The 25,414-nt window shown below is 48.9% G+C and overlaps 1 protein-coding gene across 2 annotated transcripts; it reads right to left on the reverse strand.

Annotated features, from left to right (window-relative positions):
- Positions 1-1,175: 1,175 nt before the first annotated feature.
- BAG3 (BAG cochaperone 3) lies at positions 1,176-25,131 on the reverse strand. Of its 2 annotated transcripts, none has more exons than XM_045567886.1 (4): positions 24,592-25,131; positions 8,354-8,689; positions 5,872-6,273; positions 1,176-2,502 (listed from the first exon to the last, which is right to left on the reverse strand). In XM_045567886.1, the coding sequence occupies exons 1-4, from the start codon at positions 24,775-24,777 to the stop codon at positions 1,693-1,695; spliced, it is 1,734 nt and encodes a 577-aa protein (XP_045423842.1). In that variant the 5' UTR covers positions 24,778-25,131; the 3' UTR covers positions 1,176-1,692. The 2 variants fall into 2 exon arrangements, with proteins under 2 accessions (XP_045423842.1, XP_045423843.1); XM_045567887.1 differs by having other exon boundaries at positions 1,176-2,499; positions 24,592-25,125.
- Positions 25,132-25,414: the final 283 nt, after the last annotated feature.

A 25,414-nucleotide genomic window follows, 5' to 3' on the forward strand; every position in this document is an offset into this window, starting at 1 on the left:
TGCCCAGGCTACATCTAATGTGGATTTTTGAAAATATTCCAACTATGTTAAAGAGCGACTTATTGATGTTTAGTGATATGATGTTTAGTGATAAAAATACTATCAGCCTAATTCAGTAACCACTCAAGGAACTCTAACGTTGTTTGAGGTCCATTGAGAATAGATGCCCAAGTCCCAAAAAGAAGTGGTTACATTATCTTTGGTTCATTTTAAAAATAGTCCAGTAGGACTTTTTTTTTCTATTTACATGTTCACATTTCTAGAATTAGTGGCATGTCGGCTTGTATTCCCCAAATGAGTTCACCCAGGAATGATGTTGGCAGACTCCCATCGGAATGACTTCAGCCTTTCTCAGCAAGCTAAGAGCAGCAAGTACACCAGTGGGTATTTTTGTGCAGCATCGTCAGGCACCAATATTAAACTCAGTACAGTCATGAGAAATTCAGCTTAGTGGCTTTTAAGTCAGCACTCTCACTGGGACTTCCAAGGTCTCAGGCCTTTTCTTTTCCACTTCCTTTGGCAAGCAGTTAAAAAAACCAAAATCCAGCACATCTCCACATTTTGGGGCTGAGGTTCTTCCCAAGCTTTAAAAAATCACTGGCACAGAAACAAAGATCTTCTTCTACTCAGTAACTTCTGAGTGCATCTGGTCCCTAACCCCGAAGGCTTCTAGGAACCCAAATGGGAAGACAAACCTGGTGCTGGTCTGGTTTGGTGACTCAGAGGTGTCAGATAAAGATGACCCCAAGACTCTTAGAGCACATTTCCAACCCTCAGTGACCTGGACTCCAGGGAAGACTTTGGTCAGTCTCGGGCAATAGGAGGAACTGGCCTCCCATTACTCCAGCCTCCTGGTGAGCCCTGAGGGTAGCCCAAGGCCAGGTGGGCAGAGATGCTGCCTAAGTGGCACCTTGGCTGTCGGTGGGGCAGTCTGAAGGGGTGCAGCAGGCACGTTCCCATACCTGCGTGCACAGCCCCAAGCCTTCCCAGGTTCCAGCTGTAATCTGAGACTGAAAAGTGGCCAAGACAAATACTCTCATGAGCCAGGCTGGTAGAGATGTCACGAATCCCAGAGCAGGCTTGTAAATTCATCTGCCATTTATTCTGACTGAAGCCAGGCACAGACAATCTCAATGCTACCACTGTTTTCAAAGGTTTAGAAACCACAAAACACATTTTGAGTTACAGCATTACTTTATTTTCCTTTTTTTAAATGTAGCATTAAAGTCATCCAACATACAGATAATTCCTATGGCTCCTTACACATTGTGTTCTAGCTAAAGTTAGGTATTTTAATTATGAGATGAAGAAAATCATCCCACTAAATAGCAACATTTCTGAAAAATAAGTTTCATATTTATGTGATGGGAAACTGACTCCCCATCTAATCCCCCGAAAAACGCCACAGCTACCATGTGCCCATGTACAGAGAGGGCCCCAGAACAATAAGCAATGGAGTTTAACTTCTGAAACAACAAGCAACTTCTTTATTTGTACAGAATACAGAAGAAAAGCATCATTTTCCTTTTAGCCCTTTTATTAGTGTGTTTTGCCTCCACCCAAGTTACTGTGTATCAACCTACAAATAACAAAATCCAACTGACTTCAAGTCCCTGAAATACATGCAACTTAAAATTCCCTAAAGCACACATCAGTTCCAAGTCTCCGAGTCTCATTTGTATGGCGCAGAGACTATGGTGCTGCTGGGTTACCAGCTGTGTCTGTCGTGCTGCTGGGGTTTGAAGTTGCTGCTGCTTTGGCTTCTGGCTGCTGGGTTTCCGCTTGGGGACCTTCTCCGCTTCCGGCACTTTTCTCCCTCTTGTCTGTTGCCATCTCTATGATCGCCTGCAGCGGCTGATCGGTTCCAAGGTTGCTGGGCTGGAGTTCATAAACCTGCACTTGACCTGGGACATCAATTGCTTTCTGTTCAAGTTTTTCCAAGATGGTCTGGACCTTCCTGACACCATCTCTCCTGGCCTGACGCACATCAGCTCGTCCTTCAGGGTCCACCGAATCCAGGGCCAACAGCTCTTTGGTCAAATACTCTTCGATCATCAGGTACTTTTTGTCAGTCTTCTTGCCTTCGAAGTTGTCTACAGCCTGCTCCAGCCCTTGCACTTTCTCCAGGATGGCTTCTACTTTCAGCACACCTGGGTGTTTTGGGGTGGCCTCAGCTTCTGCTGGTTTTAGGGGTATAGCTTCTGCAGGGGCAGGGCTTGGGGCTGCCCTCTCTTCTGCAACCACATTCTTGGGGGAAGAGGGGACAGCAGAAGGGCCAGGGCTGGGAGGAGGACAAGGAACTGGAACAGAGGGAAGCTTTACTTCCACCTTCTCAGAGGGAGGTGGGGGCTTCTGAGAAGCAGGTTTAGAATCCACCTCCTTGCGGATCACTTGAATCGGGATGTGTCCAGGATGGAGATCTGGTCCAACTGGGCCTGGCTTACTTTCTGGTTTGGTTTCAGGTTGGGGAACAGGTGGAGAGTCTCGATGGGTCATGGGCTGCTGAGACACAAAGATATTTTTAATAAGTGGCTGAAAGTCACAGATAGTTGTTTGTAGCTAATACAGATTAGAAAGAAAACCGGAAAAATGGATTTTTTTTAAAAAGCTTAACAGTATAAAGGTTTTCAAAGTCAACCAACGGGCTGTTACAAAATAAAACCATATTAATTAGGTAGGTGACCAAACCATTAGTTAGGCTTCCACTGATCACCTTGGGTACCAGTTTGTTACCTCTCACCAAATTTCTCTATAGATAGTATCCTTAAGGCAATGAAAAGAAAACCAATACAATTTTCAAAAATGGAAATAACAAAAAGTCATGCTGACTACTGAACTAGGTTAGCTCAGAGCAGAGTCCCGAGTGACTCCAGCCCTCAGGTGATGCAGCCATGGACTGGCTGACACTGGTCCTCCCTCCTTACGCTGCGTAGACAGTCTCTGCTCATGGTCTGACCTTCTCATCTCCTGTTTCAGAAATTAGGCCCAGACTCATGTATTTTTTGAGAATAAGCAAGATGCTCAAAATAGTTAATACTGTAAGAATTTTGCTTCAGCACGTTTGTGCCAGAGCCTAACACTCAGCTATGATGCAGCATCTCTGTGCTGACCTCTGGCTGCAGTTTCCCACGTGACTGTTTTTTAAATGAGCTATACTCAAAACAAAAATATCTTGGCTCTTCTAGCATATCAGGGAATATCTAAAACCTCTTTAAAAATCTCACATGCCCTAATTTCATCAACTGGGAAAGAGTCAGACTATATTACTTCTAAAGTACTCCCAGTTTGAAATACTAAATTCCACTATAATGTTCAGTTAGGTCACAAGTCCTTGAAAGCTTCCCAAAAGGGATCTTTGAGCAAGCTATAAAAGGGACGTTACTATAAACAAGGTTAATGGGCGTAAAAGTAGTATTAAATATTCTTTCATTGATTATGAGAATAATATGTGGGAAAATAGCTCTATCTCTACAAATAGCACTTTCTTCCTAGGATCACAGAACACAAGTATGGACATGGTATGATCCTTTGCTATCTAAACACAAGCAACCTCCCCTTCCATCAAATCTCTTTTGCCAATCAGATGTCCCCAACTTTGGCTGTCACCACTGACAAACCAATCACACTACCCTTCCTTGGGGTTTACAAACAATGGCTGTGTAAGAAGTGACTTCAGAAACACTTAAGAGACGGTGCCCTATGGCCTGAGCTCTTTAAAAACATCAAAGCCATAGAAGCACAGAAAGGCCAAGGGACCGTTCCAGACTGTAGGAAGACTAAAGAGAAGCGATATCTAAATGCAGTGCTCATGACCCTGGATTAGATCCTTTTTTTTTTTTGGAGACAGAGTCTCGCTTTGTTGCCCGGGCTAGAGTGAGTGCCGTGGCATCAGCCTAGCTCACAGCAACCTCAAACTCCTGGGCTTAAGCGATCCTACTGCCTCAGCCTCCCGAGTAGCTGGGACTACAGGCATGCGCCACCATGCCCGGCTAATTTTTTCTATATAGATTTTTAGCTGTCCAAATCATTTCTTTCTATTTTTAGTAGAGACGGGGTCTCACTCTTGCTCAGGCTGGTCTCAAACTCCTGACCTAGAGCGATCCACCCGCCTCGGCCTCCCAGAGTGCTAGGATTACAGGCGTGAGCCACTGAGCCCGGCCTGGATTAGATCTTGGAATGGGAAAAACTGCAGTAATGGAGATTTGAAAATGGACTGTGGCCGGGCGCAGTGGCTCACGCCTGTAATCCTAGCACTCTGGGAGGCTGAGGCAGGAGGATCGCTCGAGGTCAGGAGTTCGAGACTAGCCTGAGCAAGAGTGAGACCCTGTCTCTACTAAAAAATAGAAAGATATTATCTGGACAACTAAAAATATATAGAAAAAATTAGCTGGTCATGGTGGCGCATGCCTGTAGTCCCAGCTACTCGGGAGGCTGAGGCAGGAGGATGGCCTGAGCCCAGGAGTCTGAGGTTGCTGTGAGCTAGGCTGACGCCACGGCACTCTAGCCAAGGCAAAAAAGTAAGACTCTGTCTCCAAAAAAAAAAAAAAAAAAAAAAAAAAAACAGAAAAAGAAAATGGACTGTGTATCACATAATAATATTTTAAGAGTGTTAAATTTCCTGAATCTAATAATTCTACTGTGGTTATGAATGAGAATGTCTTTTTCTTAGGAAAGTATGTGCTGAAGTATTTAGGGGTAAGGGGACATGTCATCTGCAACTAACTCCCAAATAGTTAAAATACACAGCGAACAGAGAAGAAATGACAAAGCAAATGCAGCAAAATGTTAACAAACAGTGAACTGCGTGAAAGGTATATGGGACGACTTCTTTGTATGATTCCTACAACTCTAAGGTTGAAATTATTTCCAAATAAAAAAGCTTAAACATTTTTAAAAGGAGGTGCTCTGATCCAGGGCCCTGGACAGTATCAGTGTTTGTAGTGATACCCTACACTGGTTCACAAGGATTTCCTTTTAAAAACTGGGGCAAAGAGTTAATTCAGCTGCTCAAGTTGCAGCCAGAGGGGGCCCAGGGCTGCCGAATGTTCTGCCGCTAAGCTGCTCAAACTAAATGACTTCCTCCTCCAGGAACCAGCATCCCACGTCTCCACTGGAGAATAAGCAGACCCGTGCCCACAACCTTCACCAGGCCAGGATGGCTTCCCTGTCACCACAGCCAGCTGAAGCATCAGCCAGGCAACATGGTACCCAACTGCAAAGGGAGGCGAAAAGTAGAAGACATGGTCCCTGTGGTCAGGCTCAGTGCTGAGCTGAAGAGATAAGATGAATACTTTTGAAATGCACAGAATAATCACATGCTGAACCACAAGGAACTCATATAAGGCATCCTGAGAAAGATAAGAAGGCTCCATGAAAGAGACAAAACTGGCTTGTCCCTTGGAGGAGGACAGGGTGAACTTGGATTGTGTGAGCATTTCAGGGAGTGGTTGAGCATAATCAAAGACACAGAGCGGGGAACGAGCAGAACGAACTTTCAGAGTGGAGGGGTAACAGTGAGGAAGGAACCAGAGAAGAGACTGTGGCTGGAACATGCATCGGGCAGGAGGAACCCTGAGAGAATGTAGTGGGCACTAAGGAACCTGGTCCCAGGTGTGTAAGTTCTGCTGAGCCTTTTCCTCTGCCCCTATGGCCGCTGCAATGGAAAATGATCAGCCAAGCAAAAACTGCAGAAAGTGCCGAGGGCTCAGAGTCCTCATCCTGCATTTCTGTTGATGACCAGCAATTTCCCAAATCTCACTTTCCTCCAGTTACACACAGGCACAGCTACGTGGGAATCCAGGGCACAGCAGAGCTCCTCGGCCCCTGGAGAGATGCCACTGTAGCCAGTCTGCTGACACCTAACTTCCGTACCTGAGGCCTGTCGACCACGGTGTGCACACGGATGGGCGACGGGGAGTGCACCGGTGTGCTGCCCCTGGCTGGCGAGCCCTCCCGGCTTGATGCGCCCCGGACAGGTGACCTGAACGGGGACGCTGCCCGCAGAGGCCGGGGCTCCCAGTCATCCCCCTGGATCTTGTGGTACACAGGCTGGTGGGTCTGGTATTCACCCTGCTGCGCTGGGTAGTGGGTCTTCTGGGCTTGATGGAAGGAGGGCTGAGCTGCTGGCCGGGCGACGTTCTGCTCATGTATCACAGGGATAGGGATGTAGCCCCGGGGGAGCTGGTGACTGCCCAGGCTGCTCCTGCCAGAGGAGGGCAGGCTGGCGGAAGAGGACGAGGACGAGCAGTCAGAGGCAGCTGGAGACTGGGACCTCTGCAAGAGACAAAAGGTAGAGGGCATGGCCCCATGAACAACCCCTCTGCCTTGGCATTCCAGCTGCGCCTTCCACTGTGCACCTGCTCAGGGGAACACATTTCCTAAGACCTGCCATCAGTAAATATTTCAATTTTCAACACATGCGGTTAAGACTGAGAGGTTCAGGCTGGGCGTGGTGGCTCACGCCTGTAATCCTGGCACTCTGGGAGGCCAAGGCGGGAGGATCGCTCAAGGTCAGGAGTTCAAGACCAGCCTGAGCAAGAGTGAGACCCCAGCTCTACTGAAAATAGAAAGAAATTAGCTGAGCAACAAAAAATATATACAAAAAATTATCCAGGCGTGGTGGCACATGCCTGTAGTCCTAGCTACTTAGGAGGCTGAGACAGAAGGATCTCTTGAGCCCAGGAGTTTGAGGTTGCTGTGACCTAGCCTGATGCCACGGCACTCTAGCCCAGGCAATAGAGCAAGACTCTGTCTCAAAAAAGAGAAAAAACAAACAAACAAAAAAACCCGAGAGGTTCAAATTCTTAGTAGCTCTGTAGCTTTTCTGAGCCTCCTTTGATATAGGAAAAGAGTACCCCTCCTTCCTCATTGGGCTGCTGTGAAGATTAAGTAAAATCCCCTGTGTACCTGCCTGAGCATGAGTCCAACACACAGGAAGTGCACAGTACATTGCATTTGTTGTTATTAGATGTCATCTCATTTCCTTGTTCCTTAACCCTTTCTCTACTAATCTGCAGAGAACTCAGCTGAGTGAGTGGGAGCTGCTGCACCCCCCACCCTCCCTGTGTGGCCCGATGCAGGTCAAGCCCCTTTTCCTTCTGTGCCACCTTCTATTCACCTAGAAAATGAAAAAGCCATTTCTCCAGCTGGTTTTTAAGGACTTTGTTAGCTTACATTTGCTAAGATTTCTCTGATTGATGTGTCACATTGATTTTTTACAGTAAAAACACTACAAATACAGGCACTGCTTTCTCCAAGAAAGCAAAAAAGCCTCCCAGTATCCCACATTAACTATGACTGTTCATTCCCAAGCAGGCTGTGAAACTGAACAGATTCAGAGCAGAGCCGAAAGGCAATCATGACTCTGGGTGCAGATAGGAAATGAAAATTCGTGCTGGAGAACAATGCCAGTAAACACAACTGCAGGCATGATCTGCAGACAGGAAAATGAAGAGGACTTACTGCTCAGGAATCCTATTAGGGACTCCTCAAATCTCTGCTAAGAACCAGATTAAGAACTATTTTTTAGCTATTAATGCACTGAATCCATCACCACACCCTGAAGTGTTTGGTTTCAGGATTAAAACCCCATCTTAAAGCAGCTGCCTTCCTGACTCATTTTTTGTTTTTTTCTTTTTCTTTTTTGCATCAGGGTCTCACTCTGTCACTTGGGCTAGAGTGCAGTGGCATCATCACAGCTCACTGCAACCTCAAACTCCTGGCTCAAATGATCCTCCCGCCTCAGACTCCCTAGTAGCTGGGACTACAGGTGCACACGACCACACCTGGCTAATTTTTTTCTATTTTTAGTAGAGACAGATCTTGCTCTTGCTCAGGCTGATGACTCCTTAGTTTGAACTTCCTTTTTAAATGTGGTACACTGTGAGGGCAGGTATGGAGTCTCATTTTCACATCAACATAGGAAGCTAAGCTTTATCCATCCATAAGTACTGAACTGAACAAAATAATATACAGCTATCTCCGTGTTTCTGAAATAGAAAGCCCAGTGTGAATAAGGAGCAGTGAAATCAGGAGCCAGAAGGCCAGGTTTCTGGTCCCTGCTACTCCCACCAGTGTGCATTTGAACCAAGCAGTTTACAGTTTACCCTTCCGTAACTATGAAAATAAGCCATGTAATTCCTGCCTTGCCCACCTGAAAAACACGCCTATGAAACGTTGGGGGATAATGTGGGACTGTCCACCTGTCTTTGCTGGGTGACCTCTGACGCTGCAGGCCAGGCCCAGATGCCCTGCATGTTAACAGGTGCCTGGCCCAGGACACTGTCCTCAGGGGCGGGGACCCAGCCTAAGCAGCACAGCAACTCGCTCCCACCCCCGGGCAGGCCCGCCTTACCTCAGGTCCATGCGAGGCTGGGGGCTGGGCTGCCTGGGCTGCCGCAGCTGCTGCCACCTGTCCACACTGTTTGTCTGGCTGGGTGGCTTCTGGCATGCCTCGCAGAGGTGATTGGGACCTCTGAGGAGCCGCCGCTGCCGCCTCCGTTCGGAATCGCTGCGTCCCAGGCTGGGGATAGGCGTGGAAAGGGTGTGGCTGCCGGTTCTCAGCACCTTCGTGGAGGACGGGAATGGGAATGTAGCCTGGTCGGAGCTGGGGGTACACAGGGTGGCCTTCCCTAGTGAGCAGCAGCCTGGAGCCCTCCCGGGAAGGGCCATTGGCAGAGGACGCAGTTTCCTAAAATAAAAAGAGGAGAAATTTCAGACCGGTTTCTTTGGGAAGACTGGGAAAAAAACACCCCTGGCAGAGGAGAGTGTGACACTCTTCCAGAGTGATTTGGGCCCCACAGTCAGCCAGGACGGCCAAGCACAGGGAGCCCGGCTGCTCCACAGCCCCTGCTCTTGCCAAGCCTCCCACCCACGCCCCCACGGAGGCTGCTGCTTGGCTGGCAGCTAAGAATCAGGGGCATCAGGAGAAGGCAGGTGAGCCAAGGTATCTGTTGAGCACAGAGAGCTCCCAATTTCCCAAACTGGTAGGACAGGTCTCTTTTCTGGGTGACAAAGGGCAGCAGTGTATGTAGGAGAGTCGCTGACTGTCCCCCAAATCCTCACTGACCCAGATCAGAAGGTGATCCCCAGGAGCAGGGTTCAATCCCAACTACTGAATGACAGCAGGCTCTGTTTCCAAAAAGGCCCTCACGTTTCCCAACAACACAGATTTGTATTGGGCCCAAACAGTCTGGATATCCGATCAGGTTGCTCATCCTCCACCAACCCCTAGGTGATGTCTGGTCACCCTGGCCTGTCTTCGGCAAGAATCCTGTTAAGTCAGTTTAGCCAGAATCCTCCTCACCCCTTATGTTTCCTCTTAGTAATTTTCCATCCACTGACCCCACCCTGCTCCTTGGCTGTAAATCCCCACTTGTCCACGCTGTATTCGGAGTTGAGCCCAATCTCTCTCCCCCACTGCCAGTCTCCATTGAGGGGATCCCTAAACCAATCTCAGTGGTTCTAAGCCAAGTCTTCATTAGCACGCTTTAACAAGCATCACTGAATAATTTGTTTCTTTAACACAACAAAGCCTGTTTGGGAGAGAAACAGTTGGGGTCCCCCTCTTATATCCTCTCATGAAGTTCTCCCTTCAGTGGCCTGGCTATTTTGGGACCCTTGAGAAGGCCAAGTTCCAGATGTACCACAGGGAAAGATCTTATTTCAGACAACAGGGCTGGCCAGTCACTCACTGGGCAATGCCATCTCTCACCAAGCAGAGGCCACGCAACAGAAGCCCTGTCTCCTGAACACTAGAGGGTCCTTTTGCAGAGGAGGGGACCTATTGATCTGTGTCACTTGTACATATCTGAGTAGGTCAGTATTAAGGAGAGTGATCCTTCCTTAAGGAGGCATCTCTCTGAACAGCAAACACCAAAGGCAAAGAATCTATGAGCCTGCAGGGTACAATTTCTGCTGCTGCAAAATTGGCCAAAAGTAAGGACACTGAAGGCTGATCTGCATTTTGAGTAAACAGACCACTGATTTTGTGATGTTTCTATTTGTGTGCAGGCGTGGGCACCAGGTGGCTGACCCTGGAACTTAGTCCTTTTGGGCCCATCAACTGCCTCCCTCCTGCTGAGACCCTGCCCCTTGGAGGGCCTCCAGCTCACAGGAAAGGCAAGGGTGTCACCGTGTCCTTGGGGACATGGGCAGACAGGCATTCTCAGATTAGAATACCCACGTGCTTAGGGTGGCAGCATTATGTTAGCTTGCTTAACTTTCAGGTCACCCAAGGGCCGGGAGTGGGTCCAGGCCTCACATTCAGAACCAAATTCCTGCTATAAGACAGACACACTAGGAGGCCTCCAGCAAGAGGTACTGAAGAAACCCTTTGCTACTCAGCGTTGAGTCAAAACATGCCTTGGGGCATTTTGTCCACTCACTGGGCACCCTTCCTTCTAGGCGAAATCGGGGCCTGTATAAGTCCTTTCGTGTCACCTTTGCTGGCTGCCCTGGGCCTGTTGTTTCTTCCCGGCCATCTGCACACCCCACCTAGCGGACCGAGCAGTTAGCAAACTCTCATCTACCGACCGCCCTGCGCGCACATCCTGCCTCTGCGCGGGTGAGTCCCACGAGGCTACCCAACCAGCAAGGCACGCTCCCTGCCAACAAGGGGCTTGTGAGAAGGCTCAAGGATGCGTGAAGGGGGCGCGGGGCGCTGAGGTCCGGGGAAGGGTGGAGGCTGGCCTAGATAGGGTCTCAGCTCCACTCTTACCCCTGCTGGGAATGCTTCTGTGAGCCTGGGTAACTCTCTCACTTCTGTAAGCCTTTATTTCCTTTTCTAGAAAATAGAGCTGGCAACACCAGCCCTGCAGAAATGTTGGGAAGTTTTGTAAGAGCACAGCAAGAGGGCAGCCTGGAAGGCTGGCAACAAATGCGAGTTTCCTCCCTTACAAGGCACAAAATTATGCTCTTTAGACTCCAAAGTGCCAAAGGAATCAAAAGTGAAAGACAAAGTTAATCAATGGTGACAAAAGTCAGAACGGTGATCACCTCTGGAGGAGATGGGGGTGGCTAGGGAGGGTCTTGAAAGGACCCTCTGAGGTGATGGAAATATTCTCTCTGGGTGGTGGTAAATGGGTGCACACCTCTGTAAAGCCCATCAAACTGCACACTTCCCCGGGCCCCACACCACCCATCCCCTGCCACACCCACCCACACTATCCGGTTTTAACTGGAGACAGCTTTAAACACAAGTCCATCTCCCTGGCAGCCAGATCCTTCCAGGGCCTGGAACCCTTGGACAGGCCTGGCTGAGGCTTGGCTCCTCCCAGGGAGAGTCTTGGATCCAGAAGGCGCTGGAGCCAGCCTGCCAAGAGCTGTGCATTTTATGCATCTCACTGAATCCATTTTGTGCCTCAATTGAAAGAGAAAAGGGAAGAAGAAAGGAAAAGGAGAGGAAAGAACAACCCTGCCTGCACGAGGAACTGTGCCAGCCAAGCCTCTTCCTGGAACCATATTCAGCCTGGGTCTTTCCAGTGCCATGTCTGGGTCAGTGAACAGAGAACGTGGTCGCTGGAGGGACGGGGCAGTGCTGTCAGAGCAGCAGCCAGAAGCCGAGCTTGAAAGTCAGCACTGAGCTGGAGATCGGGCTGGAGGCCCCAGGGGCCCAACATCCACCCTCCCGAGTGTTTTGACCGCTACAAGAGATGCCCCAGCAAGGTGGGAGGGCATGGAGAGGAGAACTAAAACACACCAGGCAGTGAGGGTGAAGCAGGGCTGAGGACGTTGAAGGGAAGGGGCCCCCAGGAAGACAAGTGGGCAAGGAGGCCTCCACAAGACTCATGTCTGAGCGTGGGGTCCACTGAGACCTGCCACTGCCAGTAGGCACAAGCTGGAGGGCAGGGATGGTGAGGCTGGGCATGGGTGGCCTGGGATGTTCTTCCTACAATCCTGAGATCTGGACTCCTGGGTCCCTGTGAATTAATGACCCACTATGTCATATAATAAAATGTGTCCCATGTGTCTCACTGTAAGCACTGCATCTAAAAGAAGTTCTCCTTCCACTCTGGTGGGGTTTTGTTTAGAAAAACACTGTTTAGGTAAGTTAAAAAAAAACATGAATTTTGCAAAACAGGCAATTAAACACTTCCATGTGAATGAATTATTTAAAACAAAAATTAAACTCCCATCCACAACAAGGTCTGTACTGGAAATACAGGCCCCACCTTCTAATGTCCCTACTCCACTATCACTAGAGTCATGACAGCAAATGCTTCTGTTTTTACTAAGTAAAAAACACTGCCTGGAAGAATTAAATTGCCCTTTCTCTCTTTTATGGTGTTTCATCACAATCTAGCAAAAAAACCCATTTTTTAAATGAAAAAAGTAAAAGAAAAAATGTGTAATATTTATAATTCCCCTAGAATGTGACTAAAGCATGTTTCTTTAGTCTATTAAGTGCTCTCAAGTTCAAACACGAGTCCAGATGCTTGGTTACATCAGCATCTTTGTGGTAAGACTCCACCACTTGCCCCATTGTGACTTTGGGGGAGCTGGGAATCCGCTCCCTCAGGGTGGGGGCAGCTCTATGTGACTGTGTGACAGGGACAGGGGCATAGTCACAGTAATCAAGCAGATCTCTGCCGCCACCTAATCACAGCAGCAGCAGCTCAGCTCATTATCCTTATCTCTGGGTAAAGACGTCAGGAATACCTATAATATAAAATCCAATTAGGAAATAAGAGCCCAAGGGCTAAATCTTGACTTCCACTGCTTATCTCACTACATTCATTAATTCATAAAATCAATTGGTTAATTCTACCTCCTTGTTTGTGCATTGCATAAAAATCCTCTGAGGTGCATCTCAGGGCGCCAAACAACTCCATGAGATGGCCAAGATAAAAACGAAAAAATTACCGGAGATGAACCAAAATTTGCCCTATTAAGTGCAAGATATTATTATTAGAGAAAACCTGAGGTCAGGTTTTGAGCATGGTGAGCTGTTGGGCTTGTTTGCTCAAGAGCACGCCTCAACTGTGTGACTTGTTTTTAACAGCAACATGGGTGCCACGGGGACAGACAGGAGACCTGGGAAGAGGCTGCACTTGGTCCTAACCCTGGCTCTGTCCCTAAATATGAGTGTTATGTAAGTAGCTGGCATTCCCTCTCTGGACCTTGGTTTTCTCACCTGTAAAATGAAGGGGAGGCCCAAAAATGTTCTACAAAGCAGTGGTTCTCAAATTCCAAAGGGCATTGGAGCATCCAGGAAATGCAAAAAAGAAAGGCAGACTCTAAGCCCAACTCCAGGAAACCCTGATTCAGCAGGTGTGTGACGAAGCCCACAGAACTGCACTGAGAAATGGTGATCCAAAGTTCTTCCAGCTCCGACACTCTCCATGGCCTGATTTCCAAGGTCCCATCTAGCTAAACATTTACACAAGGCCCCCAAACAAGAAAAAGTTAATGTCACAGAAATCTAAAAATGACCACTTTTAACTGTACTCAAATCATATCAGAAATTGCTGGAATCCAACATACGCCAAAGTTTCATGTCCCAAATAAAGAGGAAGCTGCTGACCCCAACCCCCGTGCCTTTAGAGCACAGCAGGACCTGCTAGGTGTCTGCCTAGCTAGGTATACACTGGGCACATGCACATTCACGGGACCACCGTGGACAAGGGTGTGCCTTGACCCACCCACAACTGGTCCCCTGTACAGAGTGGCCTCCCCCAATCTTGGCTCAATGGCACAACACTCTTTGAAAAGTGGGCTCAACATCTACAATCCGCAGCTCCCCTCACTGTGGTCTGAATTAAGGGTAAGAGTAACAAAGGCAACTCTGAGGGCTGTCCCGCAGCACTTCCGACTCGACAGCCCTGGACTCTTAAGTAGGACACAGATTCTATTAACTGGGTTTTTAGGCCAGAAGAGCCTTCACAGGGTCAGATGTTGAGTTTTACTAGCAATACTTCAAAATGTCTAAAACAAAGAAAAAAGATGGAGGAAAATAGGAATCTTGGAACTTGCATATGGCCAGGATCCGGAGCAAAAACAGGTGGGTTGGTTCAGTTCTATCAGGGAGGAAACAAACAAAACGAACTTTCTTCTAAAGCACAAATAGAATTGAGCTTCAACACCCTACGAAACTTTCTGCTTGCTATGACGGGCCATGAGTGAATTAAGTATTATTGCCCATTTGATACATAAATAAATATGGGCCGGGCGCGGTGGCTCACGCCTGTAATCCTAGCTCTGGGAGGCCGAGGCGGGTGGATCGCTCAAGGTCAGGAGTTCGAGACCAGCCTGAGCAAGAGCGAGACCCCGTCTCTACTAAAAATAGAAAGAAATTATCTGGCCAACTAAAAATATATATACAAAAAAATTAGCCGGGCATGGTGGCTCATGCCTGTAGTCCCAGCTACTCGGGAGGCTGAGGCAGTAGGATCGCTTAAGCCCAGGAGTCTGAGGTTGCTGTGAGCTAGGCTGATGCCACGGCACTCACTCTAGCCCGGGCAACAAAGTGAGACTCTGTCTCAAAAAAAAATAAATAAATAAATAAATAAATAGCCATTTGCATCCCTACAGCCAAAGTCAAAATTCCTTCAGTTCCCACTGGATTGTGATATACAGTCTCCCCCAGCCCCACCCCCAGCACTGTTTTGGGCTCATAACAGACTCTGGGCAAATTCTGAAAAATAAGCTAAGTCCACATTCCACCAAAGTCCATTTATAGCACATCCAAGGAGTTAGGTTTTGTCATGAGACTCCTGGTGAGACCGGAGGTCTGTGCTAACCACAAACTCTGTAAGCAATCACAAGTCACAGGTTATTGGAGGCTTTATCTCATATGCCTGTTATCAAAACACATAAATTTTATCCTGGGATTAATGAGATGGATGTCCCTATGTGTTTCTACTGGAGAAAACTTTTTTTAGAAGATAAAACGAACACTGCTTCTTCTCTTTGCAGCTAAGTCCAAATGAACTGGGACAAACCAGCATGAGCCCTGGTCTCTGAGTTGCTACCCTGGGTTCCAGTCCCTCCCTGGGCTCACCAGCTACGTGGACTCAGACACGACTCCCTGCTACTAGGGTTCAGCTTCCCCAGCTGTAAGAATCCCCACGACTCCCAGAGATTTTTGCAAGATGTTAAGTGAAATAAGGCACGAGTCTTTGTAAATTCTGAGCTGCTCCGTGCTCTAGACAATCATGCTCCTTCATTCCACAAATAGTTATTAACAGACCCAGCTTTTCTGGAGCAGTAGTTAGTTGGGCTTATTGTTTACAAAGCCTAATTCTTCAGTGGTTCTCACTAAGTTGGTTATAAGCTGGTTAGAGTTAAAGCCCCTTTATCTGAGAGCCTTAAGAGCACGAATTAGCAAGGATGCCACTTTCTCTACTGAGGACTATACCTGAAGTTTCACAACCTGGAAGCAAACACAGCCAAAAACAACTCAAGGAACTGAGCCCTGAACTGCCCTCTCACTCAAACAGGCTCATCAGCTGCTCTGAAGAAGAGGCCTGCACCTCAGACAAACCCACCTCTGAGAAGCAACACCCAACTGCACCGATTATAGTTCCTCGCACATCCCCCCGGCCCAGACCTAGGGGAGAAAAGCCAGGCCAGGCTGGGGCACAGGAGGATCTGCCTGGCAGCAGAACACCTGCTGGTGTCTCCTCAACATCCTCTAAGGGACATGCAAGTGGTCCCCAGGCCAGGCACCGTAGCAGCTGCTGGGTATTTCCCCTGCTGGGGGCATGCTGGGGACTCCAGTCAGCATCCAGCCTCTTCACAGGCCCCACCCTGCAGCCCTCCTCAAGGATCCCTTGCAGCAGAGGTGGGAACTGGGATGTGGGCCAAGGTCACACAGGAAGTGAGTGCACAGGCAAAGTAGAACCGACCTGCCACCTCTTCAGAGAAAAAAAAGAAAGAAAGAAAAAAAGAAAAGCAGGGCCACCTGCTTTAATCAATCCAAAGCCACAACCCACAGATGGAAAAGTACCTGAAATTTCCATACCAGGAAGCAAACTCTGTCTGATTTTAGATAGAGCCCAGGAAGAGATTCTCCCCATCTGGTACCTTTCCAAGGATTTGTCTCATACTAGAAGCGAAAACACTGGCCAATCACTTGGCTATTCCATCTGCTAGACACCAACCACCCAAGTGTTTGTGAGGTATCAGTGTGTAGGGCATCAGTAGGTATGCATTTTGTACAAAATACAATTGTCCAAAAGGAAAAAACCTCCAATTCATCAGCTGCAGTTCAGGCAAGGGTACCCTCTCTGAATGATGATGAGACCTTTGGGGGGAATTCCTGGGGGGACTCCTGCCTCCACTCCAAGCAGCTTCTCAATGCATTTCTCCCACAACCGCCATATTCCCCCCAAGAGCGGTGGTGGCAATTAGAAAACCCCTCCCTCTCCTTCCACCTGTGGTGACATTTATAACCCTTAGAGCTGGGTCCAGAACAGCTGTGCAGATGACCAGCCCCTCATTATGGCAGCCTGGCTTCCCCCCAACACAGACTGGGAACCTAGGCCCTGCCTGGTACTGTTCTTAGGGCTGTATAGCCATGGGTGAGAGACCACCCGCCTCCCCAACTCCTTGGCTTCCCCACACAGTGGGCTGTTCAGGCTCTACATGGATCTTGCAGCTCTCAGATAGGCCTGAAGACTTGTTTCTTAGAAGGAGTTGGAGTAGAGGGCAAACACAGCACTCCATATAGCACAGTGCAGGAAACACAGTCCCCCCGGCCCGTCCTGGGCAGAGGATGGGGCTGGGGCCTGATCAGGGTCCAGAAGGCCCACAGCCTTCATCTGATGCCCGTGTGTGTGTTACTGCCCATCTACACTCTACACTCGTAAGGGGCACAGGAAGCCCCAGGGAGGGCTTCTGAGGGCCATGTGAACACTGGTCAAGGGGAGTCAGTTAACCTAGGTACAACGGGGACAACAGGAGGCCTAGCTTCTAAGAAATAAGACTTCTATCTGAGAACTGCAAGATCCATTACAGCCTGCACGGCACACTGTGCGGGGAAGACAAACACCTATCCACCAACCCCTTTCCATTCCACAGCGGTGGCTATGTTTCCAGGGGCTGCACACATGCTTCAGCTCAGGCCTTGGACTAAGAGCCTCCCCCGCACCATCTCCCCTGATTCTCAGAACCCTGCTGGACAGGACTGTTGCTATGCCTATTTTATAGGAGGACAGACCGAGGCTCAGGGAGGGTGACTGATTTACCTAAGATCTCTAGAACCCAGGCTTCTCTGATGATAAGGCCAGGTATATGCTAACCTTCTTGCTACTCTTGTCACACCTGTACGCTGTGTGATAACATCTGTGAGACTAACGTCTTCAAAACCTTCATCTTCCCAGGGTAAAATGCAGCAGCGAGGAAAGCATTTCATTTTGCCCAGCCAAGCTGAGCTGAGGCTCAGACCTGGAACATTCAGTTCAAGTGTACTCTGGGTCAGGGAGCCAGCACAGCGCTCTGTGCTGACTCATCGGCCCAGCCAAGGCAGGGCAAGCGAGAGTGAGGGCACTCGGCTCCAATCTGAGTCACCACAGCCTCGAGACTGCACCCACACCCAGCATGGGGACACTGTCAGAATGGAGCCTCTGAAGGGAGAAGACCCCGTTCAAGTCACATAGGAGAGCTGGCCCCACTCAGATGCTGAGGGTCTGCTGCACTGATCCACAAGGTTCGACCAGGGAAGTGGCTGCCTTTTTCTGCACATGTAGGTGGTTTCCTACTCTCCCACTGTTTGGATATTTAAACCATTCATTCATTTATTCATTGTCAAAGAAGAAATTTTTAAATAACTGAAAAAATTTATTATTCTACTTTAATGAACACTGAGGAAGTTATTTTGAAATAGGAAATGTTTGTTCTCCGGCAGGATGCTAAGGAATTTTCAGTGGAAAGTCTCACCTCAACTCACTAAGGGCACAGCTCTGTGCTGGGAGCTCTTGGGCAGCTGAGCTCTTCACAGGCTCCTGACGCAGGCAGTGAGCAATCTGCAATTCTAGGATTTTTTGAATTGAGAGTGAATAAGAAGCTTCATGCATACAGTGTCTGATCTTACTGCCAGCCACACGAAGAAAACATCTTTAAAGAGACTCCTTTCCCAGCACTGGGGGCTGCTGTCTGTGGCTACGGATCAGCGGTGTCTGGCTGCTGCCAGCTCCCAGCCTCTCCCGCAGGCCTGCTCGAAGATGCTGCGTCACTGGTGGAAACCAAAGAGAGCTTCTCCAGACCCATAAGGATGAACTTAGGGAATCAATACTGAAGTCCTTTGTGCAGAAAAGGCCATTCAGAAAATGACAAAAGGGAACAGGTCTCTGGGGGACATTCAGGAGCCCAGGATAACACTGCAGTCTTAGGAACCAATAGAAGGTTTCCTGTGACACACATCCATCTACACTCATTAAAGGCAACTTTTTTTTATTTATTTTTGATTTTTTTGAGACAGGTTCTCACTGTCACCTGGGCTAGAGTGCAGTGGCATCATCATAGCTCACTGCAACCTCAAACCCCTGGGCTCAAGTGATCCTCCTGCCTCAGCCTCCAAAAGTGCTGGGATTATAGGCCTGAGCCACTGTGCCTGGAAAGGCAGCTATTCTTTAACCAGCCTGTATACTCCGGGGCCCAGGCCCACGTTTTACCCTTCTCCACACAGAATCATTTGTTCAATTTTTTCTGAGCCTGTAGACCCTGCCAGGCACTGAGAGACAGAGAGATGAAACAGACAGACTCTGCCTCCAGAGCTCCCAAAAGGGACAGGACCCCAAAGCAAAGCAGGGAAGTGCTGAGCTTTGAAAAAAGATTCAACTTAAAGTAACAAGGATCCAGAGCAGGATAGCCTGCTTCTGACCAGAGAGAAGTAGGACGTCCTTTGTGGCGAACAGCATTCCAAGGGGGCAGAGTTGTCCTCCACATGGTGTTTACCACTGTGACTTGCACACTGTGGGCACTCAGTACATTTCAGATGGGATGAATGAGTGAGTAGAGACTCCGGCCCATCTCCTAAGTTCAGACCCAGGCTCAGGAAATGGGCCAAAATTTCTGCTTAACTGTACAAAGATGAACTCAGTGCTGTTTGTTACTTAGGGTCGTGCCTGGGGAGCCTGAGTAGGAAGAGCCCGGCCTCCTGAGAGCAAGTCTGCCTGGCACCCCTTCAGGAACCCAGGTAGGGTTAAAGCCACAAAAGTCTTTCTGTTTTGCCATAGGCCAGGACATTATCTCTCCAAGTCTGTTTCCTCATGAGTAAGACACACCTAATAGTTTCTATCTCAGAGAGCTGTTTTGAGGATTTAAAGAGATACAGTTCATAAAAGCACCTACCCATATCTGGCACATATATATATGTTGACAGACAAAAAAATGTTACATTCGTTCCTTCCCAAAGAAACTCTTTCTGATTAAGCTTTTGCAAGGTGCCTGGCTTCCTAAAAAGCTGCCAAGGTCCCAAAGATATCGTCATTGAAATATGTGAAGACTTAATACCACCAAATATCTCACATAGTATCTTAAGTGCCACATGAGGGACAGAGATCAACCCGTGCACCTGCAAAATGAGGGGCTGTGGAGCCGAGCCTCAAAGTCCCGCTGTGAGTCTATGTTCTGAGGCAAAGGCAGATCAGGGGTGTGGACTCGATTCACGACAATGAGGAGCCAGAGAGAGCCTGGAGAATAACAGTCAAGAGTGACAAGATGATTCACAGGGTTCGTCAGTACTAGAGGGTCCCAGAGATTCCTAATAAGCAAGGCCTTCATCTTGAGCTCTCAGTTTTCCTACGTAAGGTCTCTTAAATGTCTAAGAGCAATATTAAAACAGGAAAACTTAGAGAAAGAGTAGGTGTGGATTATGTATGGCTTCCTATTTTAGATGATAAGCATCAGAATATCATTTTTAAATGTCAATAAAAAGTAATAAACATGTAGAGTGGTTTATATAAGGCAACTGTGTGTCATTCCAGAAAAGAGGACGGCGCTAATCAAGCCTCTCGGGTGGTATGAAGCTTTCTGACTCACAACCAGCCCCGATAGCATCCAACAGCTAAGCCTTCCCAGCCCTGGCTAACGTCAAACACCGCCACAGTTCCTGTGTACTGACTCTTCTCTCATAAAGGGCAAATCTACTCTACAAAACAGGGGACAAATTATGTTCTCAGAGGTGCAGTCGGTTCTTATACGAGCCAGACACAGGCTGTTCTTCAGAGGGAAAATGAAGGCCTGGGTGAGCCAGACTCCTAAGGCATCTGGCCATGCTCCTCATCTGCCTCCCCCCTCCTCCCCCCAGCAAATCACTGTTCATCCAGTTGCAAAGGAATTTGCTCAGCCATTACTGCAACTTGCTGGAAATATGAAGGAGAGAATGGCCACTCATTTCCTGATTATGCTCTGACTCTGTTAAGAGGCACAATAGCTTACAATCGATCTGGAAGAGCAAAATGATCTCATCTTCAAGAAAATTCAGGAGGCTCTGTTGAACCTGAAGCAGAATAAATGGGTCTCTCTACTTCAATCGTAACTTAAAACATTTCCAATTTTCTCTGAAAGGATGTTTCTACCTCCCTCTCACAGCACCTAAGTATAATCTGTCAAATTACTATGGTAAGATTCTGCAGGGAGAGCAAGACAAAAGGCTCTGGCTTGCTTCTTCCTGGGGTATAGGAGGGTCTTGGGATTGCCCTGAGTCTGACCACCTCCCCCACTCTTGTACTGCCACTCTGCCAGACTCACATGGTGCTGTGTCCACTCCCTCCCATGTTACCCCCCCATTCACACCTCCAGAAGCCCAGGCATTTGAGAGAGTTTCCCCAAGGAAAAAAAAACACAATGGAGGCTGGGGAAAGGCTCTGCAGGTTAAATGTCAAGCAGGCACTTCTCGAGGGATTCCAGGGCCTACAGGTAGGCTAAGCTGCAGTTCCCCCTCCCCAAGGTGGGACCACAGGCCATCTGTAGCTCCCAATGCCAGTCTGGCACAATCAGAACCACCAGAAAAGCTTTCTAGACTTGTGGATTTCTGGGCCCTACCCTGAGCAATTCAGATTTAATATGGGGATGGGCGGGAGGGTGAGTGTGCAACACAGCTGCAATCTGTGTTCTTAAGAGACTCCCCTGGAGACTGACAGGCTGGTGACCTTCCATAAGCACAGAGCTAGAACAGCCCTGCTCGGTGAGGGAGGAGGGTCTCCCATCTCAGGGAGGTTTGTCAGAGAACAATACTCCAGAGGATCTGTCTCTGTTTACTCAGGGAGGAGAAGCTGCACTGGAACTGTGCATCTCCTGACGCCAAAGTGAATGCTAGCCTCTGCCAGGAAGGGGCCTGGACTGGTATGAACTTGCCAGATTAGTGGGGCGTGCAAGAGTGCAGAAAATCAAAATCCAAGAAGACTGCAGGTGGGGAGGTCCAGCTGCTTAGAATGGTGCTGGATGACACCCAACATCTTTGCCTGTAGCTGTCCTGTCTCTGCAATGACTGTAAGACACTCGCTTTCACTTGCTCCCCCTGTAAAAATGGGGATAAAAGAATTGCTCTAACCACTTCAGGGGAAAGCAGAGCATCAACTGTGAGATGAAAGAGTATAAGACTAAATAAAACACATAGTTCTAGTCTTTTTCTTCTTTCCACAAGGGCCACTTATTTACTAACACGGTTAGATAGTAAACATCCTGAGCTGAGTCCTCCCCAAAGGAAGAGGCTTCTCTTGTTTTCACGCTCAATGAACAGCGCTTTAGTGACTGACAGCATTGCCTCTTGAAGATGAGGCTGCTTGGAAGGGCCTCAGCTCAGCTCTTCCAAAATCGCCCTTTGTTTTACGACAGGGCCCTTTCCTCATTATGTCTCAGGAAGCCACTTTCTAATGTAAAATAATATTGCAGGATTTTCCACTATAGTCTGGAGTCAGATGTAATTCATATATGTGAAAGTGAATTAGTCATCCAGATATTCTGTGTGGATCAAAGCACAGGTTGAAGGCAATGAAGCCCAAACAGCTCATGGACTGAATGTTAATTTTCTCCTTACGTTTTTGTGCCAAGCTGATAAATCTCAAGTAGTTAATGTGGTAAAGAGAACTCTTTTCTTGATTTGATCACACTAAGTCATCAAAATCCAAGCAACCACAGCACAGAGGTCAGTGACCCAATACCTTGGTGACCAGGAGGACACAAAGATAATCAAGTATTCCAGCCTGCATGCTTCACAGTATCATAAAACATTCAAGCCACTTCTAACTTCTACACAGGTACTTGGCTTCTTATTAGGACTTTCCTTATATTAACTCTCTCCTTGCCTTTGGTACTACCTGGGTGCCCTTCAGAAACACACTTGAACTCTCTGGGTTTCTTTATCAAAAAATAAAGAAGCTGGCCTGGCGTGGTGGCTCGTGGCTATAATCCCAGCACTTTGGAAGGCCAAGGCAGGAGGATCACTTGAGCCCAGGAGTTCAAGACCAGCCTGGGCAACACAGCAAGACCTCCTCACTGCTACAAAAAATTTAAAAAGTAGCCAGACATGGTGGTGTGCACCTGTAGTCCCAGATGCTCAGGAGGCTGAGGCAGGAGGGCTTGAGCCCAGGAGTTTGAGGCTGCAGTGAACTATGACTGAGCTGCCACTGCACTCCATCCAGCCTGGGTGACAGAGCCAGACCCTGTTGCAAAAAAAAAAAAGGGCGGGGGGAGGGGGTTGGGGAGGGAAGGGGAAGCAGGGACTTTCCTGTCTCTAAAAAAAAAAAAAAAAGCTGAACTAAAAGATCTTTAAGGGCCTTTCAACTTTAAAATGTTGACTGTTATATTTTCAAATTAACTTTTTCAGCATCAAACTTCTGATTTAGTATTTCTTAATTTCTGTTTGTTGAGAACAACATTAGTAATTCAACCTGTTTTTTTCCCCTTAATAAGGTTTACGAAACCACAGACTAACCCATCTACCAGGTGGGTACAGAAAGATCCCAACTTGTTGGGTAAGTTTCATATTGACAAGTGCTAGTAATGTTTATGTTCAAACTTGATCTTCACTCACAACAAAGGGTGACAGCAGATTCTGACTGTCTCTGTGTCTACAGGAAGGCGGCCTTAAAATAATAGTTGTAAAACCACACTAATGATTGTCTACAATCCATGCAGACTGCAGTAAGGATGGTTTGAAACGAGCTTAGGTTTCACCCAATAATGGACTGAACAGAACACAAAAATGTATATATATAAAATTGTGCCCATCCCAGCTAATTACATAGCCTTTTGTACTAGCTCAGGAATAAATACATAATCAATTTCTTGTAAATGTAAACTGCTTGAATGTACAATATCTCACTGTTGGGCACCAGTTTTAAAAATATTTTTTTTAAAAAAAAGTGAATAAAGATGAAGGGAGATAATACAGGGTCTTTCTTCTAAAATGTTTATAAAGCACTTTTAATTTGGTGAGTTTTTAAATCTTCAAAATAATTTACCAGCTCTTTACTGCATTGATTATTTTGCCCACACAGCAGTAACAGTTACTTTAAGTATATTTATTTTTCCAAACTCTTAATTTGAAAGAGCCCAAATTTATAGAAAATTGCAAGAGTAGTACTGCTAATTATAATTTTTTAAATTAACAGACTCGTTCCAAATTTATATTTTCAAATTCTCACGCTCCTGAGTGTTAGGAAGTATACATCCTTGAGTATATGTAAATGAGGCATACTTCTGTATTCACAAGAGTATCACTACCCAGTTATTTGTAAACTGGAAACAAATCCTAAGTATTTTAATACCATAACAAGGAAAGAAACTTATGCCATTACAAACATATACATACATATATATGTGTATGTGTGTATATATATATATACACACACGTATATCTCATTCTTCTCAGCAGTGTAAAGCAATGGCCAACTATGAGAGACAGTCTCATCTTTAACCTAGAAACTAGGAGAAAAGCACCCTGTTTTTTACTTTACAAGTCACACCAGAAAACTCTCTTATTGAAAGCAGTTTCAAATAATAACACAATTTCAATTTCAAATACAGAAAGGAAAAAATGTTTTTACACCAGCCTCTTGAGTCACTCAATGCCTCAGACAGGCGAGTAAAGTCCCCTCAGCCAAATTGTGCAACTTGAAGAGTTAGTAAACATTCCCCAGGGACCACCGCCCAAGCGTGCGGGTGGCGCCCTCGCGTCCGCCGAGCAGCGGGTCAGACCAGGGGCTCCGGCCCCGGGGCCGGGCGGGCGGCAGAGGCCGCGGCCGGGGACTCCGGGCCTCCCGTGCTGACCAGGCCGGCCGTCCCCCTGCGCGCCCGGAGCACCGGGCCAGCTCTTGTCCCCCGGCCCTCCGCCCCCCCGCACCGAGTCGGTGGACAGGACCCGGTGCCACCACGCGGGTCGCACGTCCCGAGCCACCCCCGCCGGGCGCCTCGTCTCGCCTCAACGCCTGTCAAGGGCGGGTCCGCGGGGAGACTCGTTGGGGCGCGGCAGGACGCGCTCGGGACCGGCCGGCCCACCCCCGGTGTGTGTGGGGTGGCGCCAGTGTCCCCCGGGAGGTGGCCTGCGCCGACCCCCGGGGACCGGGCCTCGCGTGACCCCAGCCCGGCCCAGTCCAGCCGGCCCCGGCCCGGGCCTGCTCCCCGCCGACCGTCGAGGGCGCGGCTCACCTTGGGGCCCTCAGGGGGCACGCGCGGGTCGTTCCACGTCGTGGTGCGGCTGTTGTGGTCCACGAAGAAGGGCCAGCCGGTCTGCGGGTCGATCTTGATCTCCCAGCCGGGGGGCAGGGGGTCGCGGTCGCCGGCGGCGTTGCCGGACGCCATCTGCATCATGGGCGAGTGGGTGGCAGCGCTCATGCTGGGTCGGGGTCGGCCCGGGAAGGCGGGTGCGGGGTGTGGGGCGCGGGCCTCGGGCGCCGAGTCGCTAGCCGGGCCGCCGCGGGCACCTCCTCGCCGCGGGAGCGAGAGCCCTGCGCGCCGCCGACGTGTCCGGGAAGCCGGCGCGGGGCACCTTTATGAATTAAAGGAGGGGGTGACGTGGCCGGAGAGGGCTGGAAGTGTCTGGAAATAGCCTCCTCGCTGCCAAAGGGGAAGGAGGAGATAAAGGGAGGTAGCAACTGGCCGGCTAGAAACTTCTGGTCCCAACCAGAGAAGTTGGCCGCGGCCGCGGGTTGGATGCGGAGCTCCGCCCTGAGTCATCGGCTATAATCGGGCGCTCCTGGCGCGCGGGGCGGGGCCAGGGCGGGGCGGGGCCGGGGGCCGGGAGGGGCGGGGCCTGGCGGGCCCCTCCCCCACCTCCCTCCTCCTTCCGCTTTAGAGCCTCGGGCGCCGCAGCTGTCCGGTGGGCGTCCCGGGAGAAGTCGCCCCGGTGCGCGGGACGCGCCTGCGGGTGTGCGGCGGGACGCGCGGGCTCGGGAGCTTCCCGCGTGCGCCCGGGGCGGGTTTCGGCTTTCGGACTAGTTCCCACTCCTTGGCGCCGCGTGGGCGTTCCCGG

This window comes from Lemur catta, chromosome 14 (assembly GCF_020740605.2).
Source record: "Lemur catta isolate mLemCat1 chromosome 14, mLemCat1.pri, whole genome shotgun sequence".
NCBI classification, from domain to species: Eukaryota; Metazoa; Chordata; class Mammalia; order Primates; family Lemuridae; genus Lemur; species Lemur catta.